General features: G+C 40.4%; 1 protein-coding gene across 1 annotated transcript; it reads right to left on the bottom strand.

Moving 5' to 3' along the window:
* Positions 1-794: 794 nt before the first annotated feature.
* On the bottom strand, positions 795-5030 carry LOC135463902 (neuronal acetylcholine receptor subunit alpha-10-like). The gene is made up of 4 exons (XM_064741365.1): positions 4918-5030; positions 3191-3371; positions 2081-2190; positions 795-1183 (listed from the first exon to the last, which is right to left on the bottom strand). The coding sequence occupies exons 1-4, from the start codon at positions 4986-4988 to the stop codon at positions 847-849; spliced, it is 699 nt and encodes a 232-aa protein (XP_064597435.1). The 5' UTR covers positions 4989-5030; the 3' UTR covers positions 795-846.
* Positions 5031-13733: the final 8703 nt, after the last annotated feature.

Below are 13733 nucleotides of genomic sequence, written 5' to 3'. Positions count from 1 at the left end.
TATCATGCCTGTATCAGAATGTGTAACACTTTTTCTCAGTACAGTCAAACACCGGACACTGTATGGAGAAAACTTATCATGCCTGTATCAGAAAGTGTAACAATTTTTCTCAGTACAGTCAAACACCGGACACTGTATGGAGAAAACTTATCATGCCTGTATCAGAATGTGTAACACTTTTTCTCAGTACAGTCAAACACCGGACACTGTATGGAGAAAACTTATCATGCCTGTATCAGAATGTGTAACACTTTTTCTCAGTACAGTCAAACACCGGACACTGTACGGAGAAAACTTATCACCAAGGTATCAGGGTGTGAACAATTTCTATCTGCGTAAAAACCGGGCATTGCCTGGGGGAAACTCTTAATAGCTGTGTCAGAATGTGAAAAATTTATCGTGGTCTGCTAGTCAAACAGCGGAGATCCCGGAGAATACCATGGTCTTTTGTCACACGCCTGACAGATCAACAGCTTTGGAAGAGGCCACATGTGGATTCGAACACACGACTTCATGGACAAAAATTATAGCTTGTTTACTTCTATATGTTTCTTCTTTCCAACATGAAAAAGTACACTATTCATGAGATATTATCATTAAACTGGCCACTCAAAGGAATTGTGCTTTTTCTATGACGTTTTCCTTGCCTAGATTTCAAGGTGTTACTTTTCTGACAAGTCCTATATATGCACGCGCAATCCAGGATATAAAAATTACTTCAACCGTCATAACAAAAAGAAAAATATCTCAGACCATTTGACAGAAGAAAACAAAGGGTGGATACGTTTCTTTTTTAAACAATGCTTGCTGTATTTGGTAAAGAGTTACATGTTTAAGGCAGGAACATTATTCTTTCCTTAGAAACTGTACTGAGAATTCCACAGAACTGTAGGTCGAGGGACAGCAGTCGTACTTCTCTGCCTTACGTTCGCCTTGTACATAGTGCACCCCCCATTTTGGATTTGTGTACAGATCTGACACCTCCATGTGTTTCTTACCGGGTTCGACGTCTACATATGAAGTGTCATGGACCCAGGAGCCTAATTTAAAGATGCAGGTGACGTTAACAGAATTCTCCGAGATTGGACACGAGGCGCGCAGGCGCAGAGCGGGCACGAAGATGACCGTACCGTCCTGTTTTACGATAATGGCGTTGTCATTCAGTTTCTCGGGTGCGTGAACCCTAAACAAAATGAAAAAGTAAGAATTTCAGAGCACTGTTTTCGTGTGGTTCTTTATTAAATCTGATAACAACATAGAATTTTGAATAATTCTAAACTGGTGGCGTTTGGTGACAAATTGCAATTCGCATCACTGAATTTTTAAAGCAAATTCTGCCTAAGCCATGGTGCTACAGGTAGTGTCCACGCTTATTTTTAAGCATGTGCGTGAACCGTTAGAATCAATGCCTAACTGAGAAAAACTGACAAGAGGTCACATTTCACGGATTACGTTTGACAATTTGGTAGCTATCTCAGTGTCGTATATAATCTAGTTTTACCTTCTGTGCTGTTTATATAATTTCTTCATTCCTTTTATGCGTTAAAGCCCAAGCACTCTCTCACTCACTCACTCATTTCTTTCACGAAAAGCTTGATGAATGTTAACACATACAAGCTTTTCATGTACACTAATCCCAAGAGATTAAATGACAGATACACACTATCAGGAAAAGGGACAGGTCTTGAACATTATCTACCCTTTAAAGGTGAAGGCGACAATTGAAAATAAGAACTTATATGAACTAACACTGTAGAGTTCCTGCCACTTTTAGGCCTTTGGGTGCTTTAACCAGAGCGAACTTATTATAATCGTGAAATAACGCCCTACTCAAGACCTTTGTTTTTCAAACAACAATGGTCAGCTTGATGCAGGGAGGACACAAGAATGTAGTGGAGTAGACCCCTGACCATTGTCAGATAGCGAACATACCTCACAACGCAGGTGAATTCGAGGGAGAGGACGAGTGCACGCCATTGAATATTCAAAGCTACAGCTGGGTGATCCGGCTAGGATTTGATCCAGTATTTGAAGAAGCACGGAATATTACGCCATGCCTCGCTGTCACCCCCAAACTTACCCATTGTAAAGAGTGACATCTGGAATCCAAATCGCGTCCTGGGGAAAAGCCACTTTCTCCAGGCCGTGATGAAGATTGCTGTCCCATCGCAACCGAGAGTCGTGCCAGGACTATAATATACAAACACAAATATTGCTGATAATTATCAGACAGAAAATCAGGTGAAAATGTTAGTCGTAATCAGAGGGAAAGATCATGTGAATCAGTGAGCATAATTAGACGGAAAGATGACGCGAATCGATCAGCTGCAATCAGGCAGAAAAAACATGCGAATTCGTCAGTTGTACACAGAGAGAAAGATTATGTGAAACGGCCAGTGGTACACAGAGAGAAAGATTATGTGAAGCGGTCAGTGGTAATCAGAGGGAAAGATAATGTTAATTGGTCAGTCGTAATCAGAGAGAAAGATAATGTTAATTGGTCAGTGGCAATCAGAGAGAAAGATAATGTGAATCGGTCAGTAATTATCAGAAATAAAGACCACGTGAATCGATCAGTGATAAAAGACGGAAAGACTATGTTACTCATTCAGTGGTAATTAGACGGAAAAAAAATGTGAGTCATTCAGTGGTAATAAGAGGGAAAGACCAAGTGAATCAATCAGTGGCAATACGACGGAAAAATCAGCAATCACTTATATATATTAATTACATGGTAAGTTCAAGGCAACGCCATTCAACTCATCTTCTGTAGTGAATTTGCGGTGGAATTGCTTTCTGACGCTCTGATAACAAGGGCTTAGATCTCTTTTCATGTAAATTTATTCTAAGAAATGAATTCAAATTACCACAGCAGAATCATTGTAAGTCTACTAGCTGAATGAGCTGGTTATCTACAGGCATATGTTTTAATTCATTTGTGTATTTGCTGTCAGAAATATTGACATTTATTTTTTGGATTGCTGTACTTCAGAATATCGCACTTAAACTACCGGCATCTTGGTGGGAGGAAACTCACAACCATCGGCAGGGGTGTTGCCAGACCTTCCCATGTACAAATATACATATATTGAAAACCACAAAACAATAGAAAACAAGCGCAGTGTTTAATGTGTATTATGCGAAAATAAAGAAGTAAAAATGGACCATGATTTAAAATGAAAACGTGTACCTGAGATAGCCAGACGGTCACGCCCACTTCCCCCTCGTCTTCTTCTACATCGTCCAGTTGAATCAGGGTGAAGTCGAGACTGACCTTGACCCCTTGGTCGAGGGTCTCTTTTGGCAGAACATTCTTGTCGTAGCCGGCTAACAGCTGCTTGTGCAGCGCGGATATGTCATAGTAGAAGTCACTGTATTAAAACAAAGACAATAGTCAGCCCTACCTGATCAACGATTAAATGCGATCAGTATTTCAAGCGGTGAGCGTACTAACTTTCATTGATTTCTTACTTGTTACTTGTATTCCTTTTACGAACGAGATCCGTTTCATAATTGAAGGGAACCAGGGTACGCCGAATATACTTTTCCGCATGTGACTTAGCTCTTTCTAGACAACACTGTGACACAAACAGATCGGCAGGTTCAATGTAACCTAGTCATTCACCACACCTAGATCGTTATAGACACTACCGTCACAAAAAAGACCGACATGACTAGTGTAACCTAGATATTAAACACACCTAGGTCGTTCTAGACACCAGTGTGACACAAAGGGCAAGGGCAAATGTAACCTGGTCGTTTACCACGCCTAGATCGTTATAAACATCACCGTGACACAGGCAGAGCGGCAGGGTTATTGTAACGTGGCTATTCGCCACACCTAGATCACTCCACACACCACCGACACACAGACAGGCCGATAGGGCTATTGTAACCTGATTATTGAACACACCTAGATCGTTATAAACACAACTGTGACACAAACAGGCAGAGAAGATGATTTGTGCCCCAGTCATTTGCCACACTTAGTCCGTTATAGACACCACCACAACACAAATAGACCGGCAGGGTTTTTGTAACCTAAACACAACTGCGACACAAACAGGCAGAGAAGGTGATTTGTACACTAGTCATTTGTCACACTTAGTCCGTTATAGACACCACCGTAACACAAATAGACCGGCAGGGTTTTTGTAACCTGGTCGTTCACCACACCTAGATCGTTGTAAACAAGCCACAAAAACTAAATAATTTGATTTGACTTGAGCTTAGCATGTTTTTACTCTTTATTTCTTTATTGCTTTATCTAGTTCTTTATTAATATGTTTTCTTTATTTGTTTGTTTTTCTATTTGTTTCTTTATTGATTTGATCGGCGTTTTACGCCATACTTAAGAGTGTGTCACTGTTTTGACGGCAGCGATATTTATGGTGGGAGAAAACTTTGCAGAGCCCAGGTACATCAAACGACCATCCGCAGGTGGCTGATGGATCTTTCCCGAGGGGTGCGTCTGGAGAAGATGTCCAGCATGACCTCGACTTTAACTTACAGCGACCACATTGCTAAGATGTGCCTGGATCATTGCGCCTCCCTGGAGTGCTAACCACCTCTGCCACAGACATCCGCATTCATTTGTTTGATTACAGTTTAAGTCTTTGCTCATGAATGTATCAATTGCTTGTTTTTGATCAGGTTTAAGTGTTCAGTTTCCGGGAGAAACCGCCGACCTTGGACACATACCTGCCAAATCTCCTGATGTAAAGCTTCCTCCAAAACAGCAAAAGTTGGATTTGAACATTGAATCTGACTTTTCGAAGATCCTGTTAAATGTAATCAGCATTTTGATTCAGGCCGGCCTGATGGATTTTTAAGTTTATAAGTTCATTTCTTAATTTTACTGACTTAATGTTATATTTGATACTTTTAAAATTAACAAATTTGGTATGGAATATTTACCCGTTTGAGTCTGCCAGCGTCCCAGCCACGAACAAACCAATCACGAAGATGAAGGTAGCCATGTTCTCCATAACAGTCCTGATACAAAGTACAAGCTCAACCTCTTAACCAATCCGCCCATCTGACTACCCCATCGGGGTGCTTCCGCCTGAAGACGATAAGCTCACTTTTGGCAAATTGTGTGAGGTTATTTTCCATACTCACCGGAAATTCCTATTTGTTACCAAAGCGTGAATGAAGGCCTATTTATTACACGGGGTTTTATGTCAGTCGTGGAGAAATCTATATAGAAGAGATTGGATGATGTGGCAGCCATACTGGTGTCCCGCGGCTATATCAACCAATGTTACATGTATCAAGACTCCAATATGGTTGACTGACAAGTTTTTTGTTAGAATGTCACGTGTACTCCTACTTAGCTGTACGAGAAAGGTCACATCCAATGTTTGGTGCCAGTAAGGTTATGTGTTAATGTTGCTGAATGTATGAAGCAAAGGAACTGAGAAAAAAGTAATTAATACATAGTTTTCTAGTTATATCAATAGCCGATGGGGTTAGCGCGAAAGCGCGGCGCAATGACCCAGAAGCCAGTGTGGCCGCTGTGATTTCAAGTCCAGCTCGTGCTGACTTCCTGTCCGACGAAGGGGCGAAGGTCTGTTAGCAATTTGCCGATGGTCCTGGATTTCTCCCGGTCTCTGACCGGCTTCTTCCCGTCATAATGCTGGCCTCCGTCGTAGAGGTGAAATGTTCACGAGTAAGGCGAAAAAACATCAATTAAGAAAAATAATAAAATAAATAAATAAATAATAACAATATAATGAAAGAAGTATAGCACAAAGCGTAAAACCAAAGCAGCGGCAGCAGTGTGATGGCTGGCAAATGGTCACATGTAACTGGTGATACAAGGTCTCTTGTTAATTCACCTCAGCCGGGGAATTCTAACGTTCATGTTAATGTAAAATTGTAGTAATTTTACACGCCCCCTGGTATCAGGACTTAACCGAAGACATCGGTTTCATGAAATTCGCTTAGCAAAGTTTGCCCTTAGCTACTGTAACTACGTATGTTGTAGAGATGTAAAGTGCACTTATCTAAGGGCAACTTAATACTAAGTAACCTTCATGAAACCGGCTCCAGGGCTTAACTACGGAAGGATAAGATTTTTTAAAAAATGCAGTCAAGTTATTAATATCAATGTATTAGAAGTCACTGGTCTAGAATTACTCATAATGCTGTTTCACCAGATTTAACATACACTCACATTAAAACAATGCATCGGGTCAAGGCCTTGGGTACTCAGGCTACAGTGAGAAGTCAGCCATAAGGCTTAAAGTACACAGAGTGTCAGGGCAGACCGGTCAGGAAGCCAGTATGTGATAACAGCGGACACACACCGAGGACCGGAACTCTTAAGGAGAACCGCCCAAAGTGGCTCCTTGTATTTAGAATAATCTGTCTCAAATTTCAACTTGTGCATCATGATAAAAACGAGGCAAATGTTCAGCTATCCATCTTAATATTTTCTGTTTTGATTTTATTTTTCCAGGTTTATTAATACTAAAATCATTTACTATTATCGGCAGATTAAGTGACATTTTTATATACATACACATCAAAAGGATTTGTATTTAAAGTTCACATCCGTCATAAAGTAACAGCTTAAGCTCCTTTCAGCCACATAACAAGAAATAGGGCAAGCTTGTTTCAAAATCTGCAGACCTCTTCCACGACTCTGAAGAGCCATGGCTACATGAAGCTTCTTCATTCAGATATCAAAGACGGGCCTCGTTTAAAAAACGGCTATTGTCGCATTTGTGGTTAAGGTTTTCAGATCACCTCAGTGCTATAAGCAGCCAAAACAGAGCGTAATTTGAAATTTGGTGATTTTTTTTGGAAATACTTAATAAATCTTGACAAATAAAAGATGTATTGAAATGACAAGTTAATCTACGTACGATTCTTAAGTGGTTTTATACGTTTACCCAAGTTTGACAGAACATAATCGGAATGTAGATTGCACGGGCAAAACGTATTTTCGCCGTTAAGTAGCCTTCAAGATACAAGGTACCTGAGTTATGTTCCATGTAATTCCAAAGAAATGTAATAATTTATGTTTTAATTTGGGAAACATACTTCTGACGTCCATTATTTATCAACGAGCCGATGGCTAAAAATATTCAGGCACACTGAATTGGTGTCAAACGCCGTTCTCTAGAAACTTTCACTTACGTGACGCCAAGTATATAGATTAGTGGCTAGAGAAAACAGGAAAAGCCCTTGATTCAAAGAGCACCACAACTGACAAAAGCTGGAACAGAACCTGTGACCACTAGCTTTTCCAAACATTAAGAGGCGTCATATAATACATTCAGCCAAATTAGAAAAAATAATCATTTTACAATGACTTCAAACTAGATTACCAAGTTGTTGTAAACGGGATTTTTTTTGTTTGTTTGTCGATTAATGCCATAAACTCTTGAATTTCCCGCTTAATTGTAGAGTCATTTTAACACTCATTTTTATAGGGGTGGAGAAGCAAATTTTCCATTCCAGGGTAATGTTGTATTACGCAACGCGTCGCAATGACCCAGAAGCCAATGAGGTCACTGTGAGTTCAGCTCATGCTGGCTTTCCATGCGGCCGTACCTTGTCAAGGTCTACGAACAACCTGCGGATGCTAGTGGGTTTTCCCCGAACAGTGTCCGGTTTTTTGCCACCTATATGCTTACTACCGTCGTATAAATCGTATATTCTTCGTGAGCAACGTAAAACACCAGTCAAATACATAAATAAATATACTGCGCAGACAAATGGTGTTCAGCGCACGTTAGATTGCACAGATGGCCACACGAGCATCATGGGGCCGCTCGTTGTCACCAAGCTCCACAAGCAGTAAGAGCGCAGCATTAGCACTTTCCGCCTTAGGGCGGGATTCATTAGTGACGTGTTCGTTGCTGGTCTGCTGGGAAAAATACAAAAACACACATATCTACAAAAAATAAATTACGGTGACTCTCTGTATGTGTACTAAAGTGGGTGTTAGATGCGTCTGTATATGGTGCCCGTGGCACGAGTTCGAATCCAGTTCTTGTTGCATCAGCTTCGGTCTTAAGCTAAGGTGCGGCATTTACTTCCATTTTCCCCACTTTTATATTGCATGCCGTCATGTAAGTGAACAATTACTGAGCATGGCGTCAAGTAAATGCATTAAATAATCATCGAATGAGTGAGTGACAGTGTCCGAACGAACAGACGACCACGCCCACTTCCCCTCTCTCCTCATCCATTTTCTCCGGTAGGACCATCTTGAGGCTCAGGATGATATCCACCGGTTCTGGGCGTCTTGGTTGGGCAGAGCATGGTTGTCATAGACGACTAACAACTGACGTCAGTCACCCCATTATGACACAGTTAAACGACATCGATTTTAATTTGATTATGCATTATAATGTCAGTCTATTTTCAGTTATTTATTGGTGTTCTCCGCCGTATTGTAACAATTAAAAGAACAATATAGATACACTCGTGTAAAAGAGCTGTCACTAGAGATTAGAAAACAATGCTCCAATATTCGTCAGACTAATTGCCGTAGAGTTTGAAGCTTTGTTTAGTTTCAGATTTTGTCTAGTCCTCATTCTTTACAAAACTATTTCTCCCATTTTAAAGCAAGATTAAACTTACAATATCAAAAAAAAATTTAATATTTTGTGAAGTACCATTACTAATAGCAAATTAACTATTTGTTCAGTTCTGTACCCTTTACAACCAGCATAAGTATCCGCTTCTCAGCATGATCAAAGTAGCTATGAATTAAAGAATTTACAGAATTAAAAATAAGAAAAACAAAAGAAAAATACAGTTGAGACGTGGAAAAGTGGTGTTTTCCAGCATCATAGGTATACAGGCATTTGTAGCAGAATACATATGGCTTTTATTGAAGAACAGAAGAGGCGTTGCTTGTATTTCCACCTCGGTTAAGATGATACATGGGTTTTGGCGTACTGAAAATTTCCCCTGGTCTGCTGAAAGTGGGGATTATGGGAAATGGGTTTAGTTTTGCTGAAGATGGGATTTGGCTGGCTGGAAATGGGTTTTGCTGAGCTAAAAATACGTTTTGGGTTACTGGACGTGGATTCGGGCTTACTGGGGTTCGGGACTTACGGAAAATAGGCTCCAGGTTGTATCGGGTTTTTAGTTCTCGTTCCTTAATGCCATACAACAGAATTCAGCACGGACAAAATGGTGGCCAGTATATTATAGGAGGGGATTAAACCACCGACCTTTATAGTAATGACGAAGAGCATAAAGAGTAAAACCAGAGCAGCGACGACAGTGTAATAGCTGGCAAATAGTCACACGATACCGGTGAAATACAGCCTCTTGTCAATTTACTTCAGTTAGGGTTTCATTTTAGTTGCACATGCGATTCTTTAAAAGCTAGCCGCTTAAATGCGCTCTACCCACATGGCTTAAGCAAAAAAGATAGCAACTTAAATGCATTCTAGCCACGTCTTTAACAGAAAAGCTAGCCTCTTAAACGCATTCTAACCACATGTCTTAAGCTGAAAGCTAGTAACTTAAATGCATTCTAGCCACGTCTTAAACAGAAAAGCTAGCAACTTAAAAGCATTGTACCCACATGTCTTAAGCAGAAAAGCTAGCAACTGAAATGCATTCTAACCACAAGTCTTAAACAGAAAAGCTAGCAACTGAACGTATTCTAGCCACATGTCTTAAGCTGAAAAGCTAGCAACTGAAATGCATTCTAGCCACATGTCTTAAGCAGAAAAGTTTGCAACTTAAAAGCATTCTAACCACATGTCTTAAGCTGAAAAGCTAGCAACTTAAATGCATTCTAGCCACATGTCTTAAGCAGAAAAGCTAGCAACTGAAATGCATTCTAGCCACATGTCTTAAGCAGAAAAGTTTGCAACTTAAATGCATTCTAACCACATGTCTTAAGCTGAAAAGCTAGCAACTTAAAAGCATTCTAGCCACATGTCTTAAGCTGAAAAGCTAGCAACTTAAATGCATTCTAGCCACATGTCTTAAGCAGAAAAGCTAGCAACTGAAATGCATTCTAGCCACATGTCTTAAGCTGAAAAGCTAGCAACTGAAATGCATTCTAGCCACATGTCTTAAGCTGAAAAGCTAGCAACTTAAATGCATTCTAGCCACATGTCTTAAGCAGAAAAGCTAGCAACTGAAATGCATTCTAGCCACATGCCTTAAGCTGAAAAGCTAGCAACTTAAATGCATTCTAGCCACGTCTTAAACAGGAAAGCTAGCAACTTAAATGCAATCTAGCCACGTCTTAAGCAGAAAAGCTAGCAACTGAAATGCATTTTAGCCACATGTCTTAATCTGAAAAGCTAGCAACTTAAAAGCATTGTACCCACATGTCTTAAGCAGAAAAGCTAGTAACTGAAATGCATTCTAGCCAAATGCCTTAAGCAGAAAAACTAGACCCTTAAATGTGTTCTAGCCACATGTCTTAAGCAGAATTAGGTACCCAAAAGCAGTTATGTTAATTGCCTCTTATCAGTCAGGGTTTTATTCTAACTGTTTATGTAAATGCACAAATACCACCAATTTACACGTCCCTCTAACACTATGGCTTAAGCAGAATTAGACAAAAAATGCAGTAATATCAATTGCAATTTATTAGACGTCAGTAGTCTAGAATTACTCTAAATGCTGTGTCGTCATAACATTTAACATGCAATCACATTAAAACAATGCAAAAGGACGAGCCCCAGGTATGCTTTGTCCACCAGCAGAATCCTGACGTAAGACCAAACCAAAAACACCATTACTGAACATAGGCAGTGTGAACAAGGTACGGCTGTTGCTTAGCCTTGAGAAAACTGTAAAACGCAGACCATAAGACATAACAATGAAGAAAGATAGTAAAATTAAATGGTATAAATATTCAGAAATGTCCACTTATGAAATATAGGAAATAACAACGAAACCCGGTCACAGGAGATCAACAACATCGCCTGATGTCAAGGAGGTAGTCCCCTTATTTTATCTTAATGTGGAAATGGTGGAAGTCAAATCAGAGGACGGAGGTGTTGACTTCCGGTTTATCGTAGACCCTTGGGCGACTTCTTCTCCGGCTGGTTGTTGACACATTTGACAAGGTATAGTGTCACATCCGACAAACACGCGCGTGTATGCGCACGGAGGGTGAAGACTTCACTCTCAGAAGAGGTGAACATGTTTTATACACCTGGACTCAGTCGTTCTTAAGACCCGGTTGACCTTTAGTTTGGACAAAAATGTCATTAGTTTTTTTCTGTTAGAATCGACAGGCTTTTAAAATTTGAATCTGAATTAAAATTGCGGTGGAATTTTTAACAACCAACTCCAGAATACAAGGTCGTAGACTGAAGCTCAGGCCATGCCCATGAACATTTGTGATGTAAAGAGAAGATGAGTAAAAGAGAGTAAAGCTTTACAGCAGTGACCGGTGAAATATGGCCCTTTCTCAATCTGTCAATTCATTTATTTTTTATTTTTTGATTGGTGTTTTACGCCGTATTCAAGAATATTTTACTTTTACGACGGCGGCCAGCATTATGGTGGGAGGAAACCGGGCAAAGCCAGGGGGAAACCCACGAACATCCACAGGTTGCTGACGGACCTTCCCACGTAAGGCCGCAGTTGAATCCAACATGAGCTGGAACAAGTCACAGCGACCGCATTGGTGAGAGACTTCTGGGTCATCACTCTGCGCGAGCGCGCTAACCAACTGAGCCACGGAGGACCCTCAATCTATCTCAGTAAGGGGTTTATTGTAGCTATTCTAACATGTAAAAGCTTAAATAGTAGCAAATTACTTGCCATCTAGCATATATGCTGTATAATTTAAGACGTACCACATAGAGAGTAAAACCAGGGCAGCGACGACAGTGTGATAGACGTAGAGCATAGAGAGTAAAACCAGAACAACGGCGACAGTGTGATAGCTGGCAAATGGTCACATGTAACCGGTGAATTACGGTTCCTCGTCAAGCTATCTCAGGTGTTTCTTATTCTAATTGTTTTAACATGTGAAGGCATAGCAGGGAATAGCACGCCCCCTAGCATCAAGACATAAGCCCAGTTTGGTTTCAAATTGCAGTGATGTTATCAATGCAAACTATTAGACGTCACTGGTTTACTCAATGGGCTGTGTTGTATTTGAACATTGTACTTCAATTTTGCATGTGCCAATGTTAAATGAGGCACACATTACTACAGGGTTTCTGAAAATTTGTAACGCACTTATGCTATCCCGGATATTAGTTGCAAAGATCCATATTAGCCAATCAAACTAGAGTTTCCCCATTCACATAGAAAAGCTGAAAGTATCGGCTTTCACTAAATATCAGACGCGCACCTGTACTATATTTAGTGTTAAAAAGGTTCTAAGGTTAGAAACGTTACAGAACGGGTCGTGTTATAAAGGTCTTAGTATGGTAAGGCGGGGAATCGGCCTCAGTGCAAGAAACTGTGCACCCCAAGAAGTCAAACTGACTACAGCTGTGAATGACAGCTACTTCTTTTCTTAAGCTCTGCTTTACTCTTTCCTGTTATATAGCAAGCTTGCGAGTTATAACGCTCCAAACGTGCACTGAGGCAATGCACGGGTCACAAAATCGAACACTAATGGCCTGTTTTCGTCACCCTGAAATATATTTCTTGCAACAGACTCTGTAGAATGGGAAAATTTTGAGCACGCAGTTACGCACCAATCAATCAAATACATATATAACTGACGCTCAGCCTTACACTTCCATCACGAATAACATGTCAATGTTGCAGAGTCTGCCAGCAACCTACGGGTGGTCGTGGGTTTCTGTCCGGTTTCCTCCCACCTCAATGTTGTCCATTGTCAAATAAGTGAAATATTCTTGAGAACGGCGTAAAACATTAATCAAATAAAGAAATAAATCCATGTTAATGACATAGCTAGAGGACCACATGTGATCTGAACCAGGATTCACGTATTATATCGCTTTTGTTGTCACACGTGGCGTAGTACAATACCTTAACATTTATCCATTCTAATTCATGACAACACTTATGGGGTTTTTTTGTGGTTTTTCTTCTTTGTTAAATATGGTAACATTTATTTGATGCCAGCCAACTATATCTTTACTCACACAAAAACTATGTAGCAATATAAAAAGACAAACAAAGAATCACAAAAGATTCAAACTCTTCCTCGATGTGGAACCTATCCTACACAGTGACTTCGTTAGCTCACCGCACTGTGAAGGATGACTATCCGTGTAATGCAGAGATACGGATTTCTTCATTTTTTTTTACATCTGAAGACGAAAGTTAACAATAACAAAACTTTGACAGCAAGTAGAAATACACACGTGAAAGTCCCAGTGAAGATATATTATCCTGTTTACTCTTGATACCGTATCAGGCTTTTTTGCGAACTTCATTACCCATTTCGAACGGTAACACGTTCACAACTGAGAAGGGTCATTTATTGAGTTATTCTAAAATAATAGCAAATATTCGATTGGATACATAACTAGTCGCCCCCCTCCCCCCCCCCCCTCCCCCTTACACACACACATATACACACATACACATTCCCGCCTATAGTCCTTTATTTGCGACTAGGCGGTAAAGTGGACATTTGACTCATCGAAATGAAACATACACATGATGGATATAGAGGTTAATCATTATAACACTGACGATGGACCTCTGTGGCCGCGGAGGTTGGCTCGCCAGCGAGGCACTATGAACCAGCGACCTCCAACTAATGTGATCGCTCTGAGTTTAAGTCCAGCTCTTGCTGGCTT

The sequence above is a fragment of the Liolophura sinensis genome, chromosome 3 (assembly GCF_032854445.1).
Source record: "Liolophura sinensis isolate JHLJ2023 chromosome 3, CUHK_Ljap_v2, whole genome shotgun sequence".
Taxonomy (NCBI): Eukaryota; Metazoa; Mollusca; class Polyplacophora; order Chitonida; family Chitonidae; genus Liolophura; species Liolophura sinensis.
The sequence above is the reverse complement of the archived record's forward strand: the minus strand, read 5'-3'. Positions and strand labels throughout refer to the sequence as shown.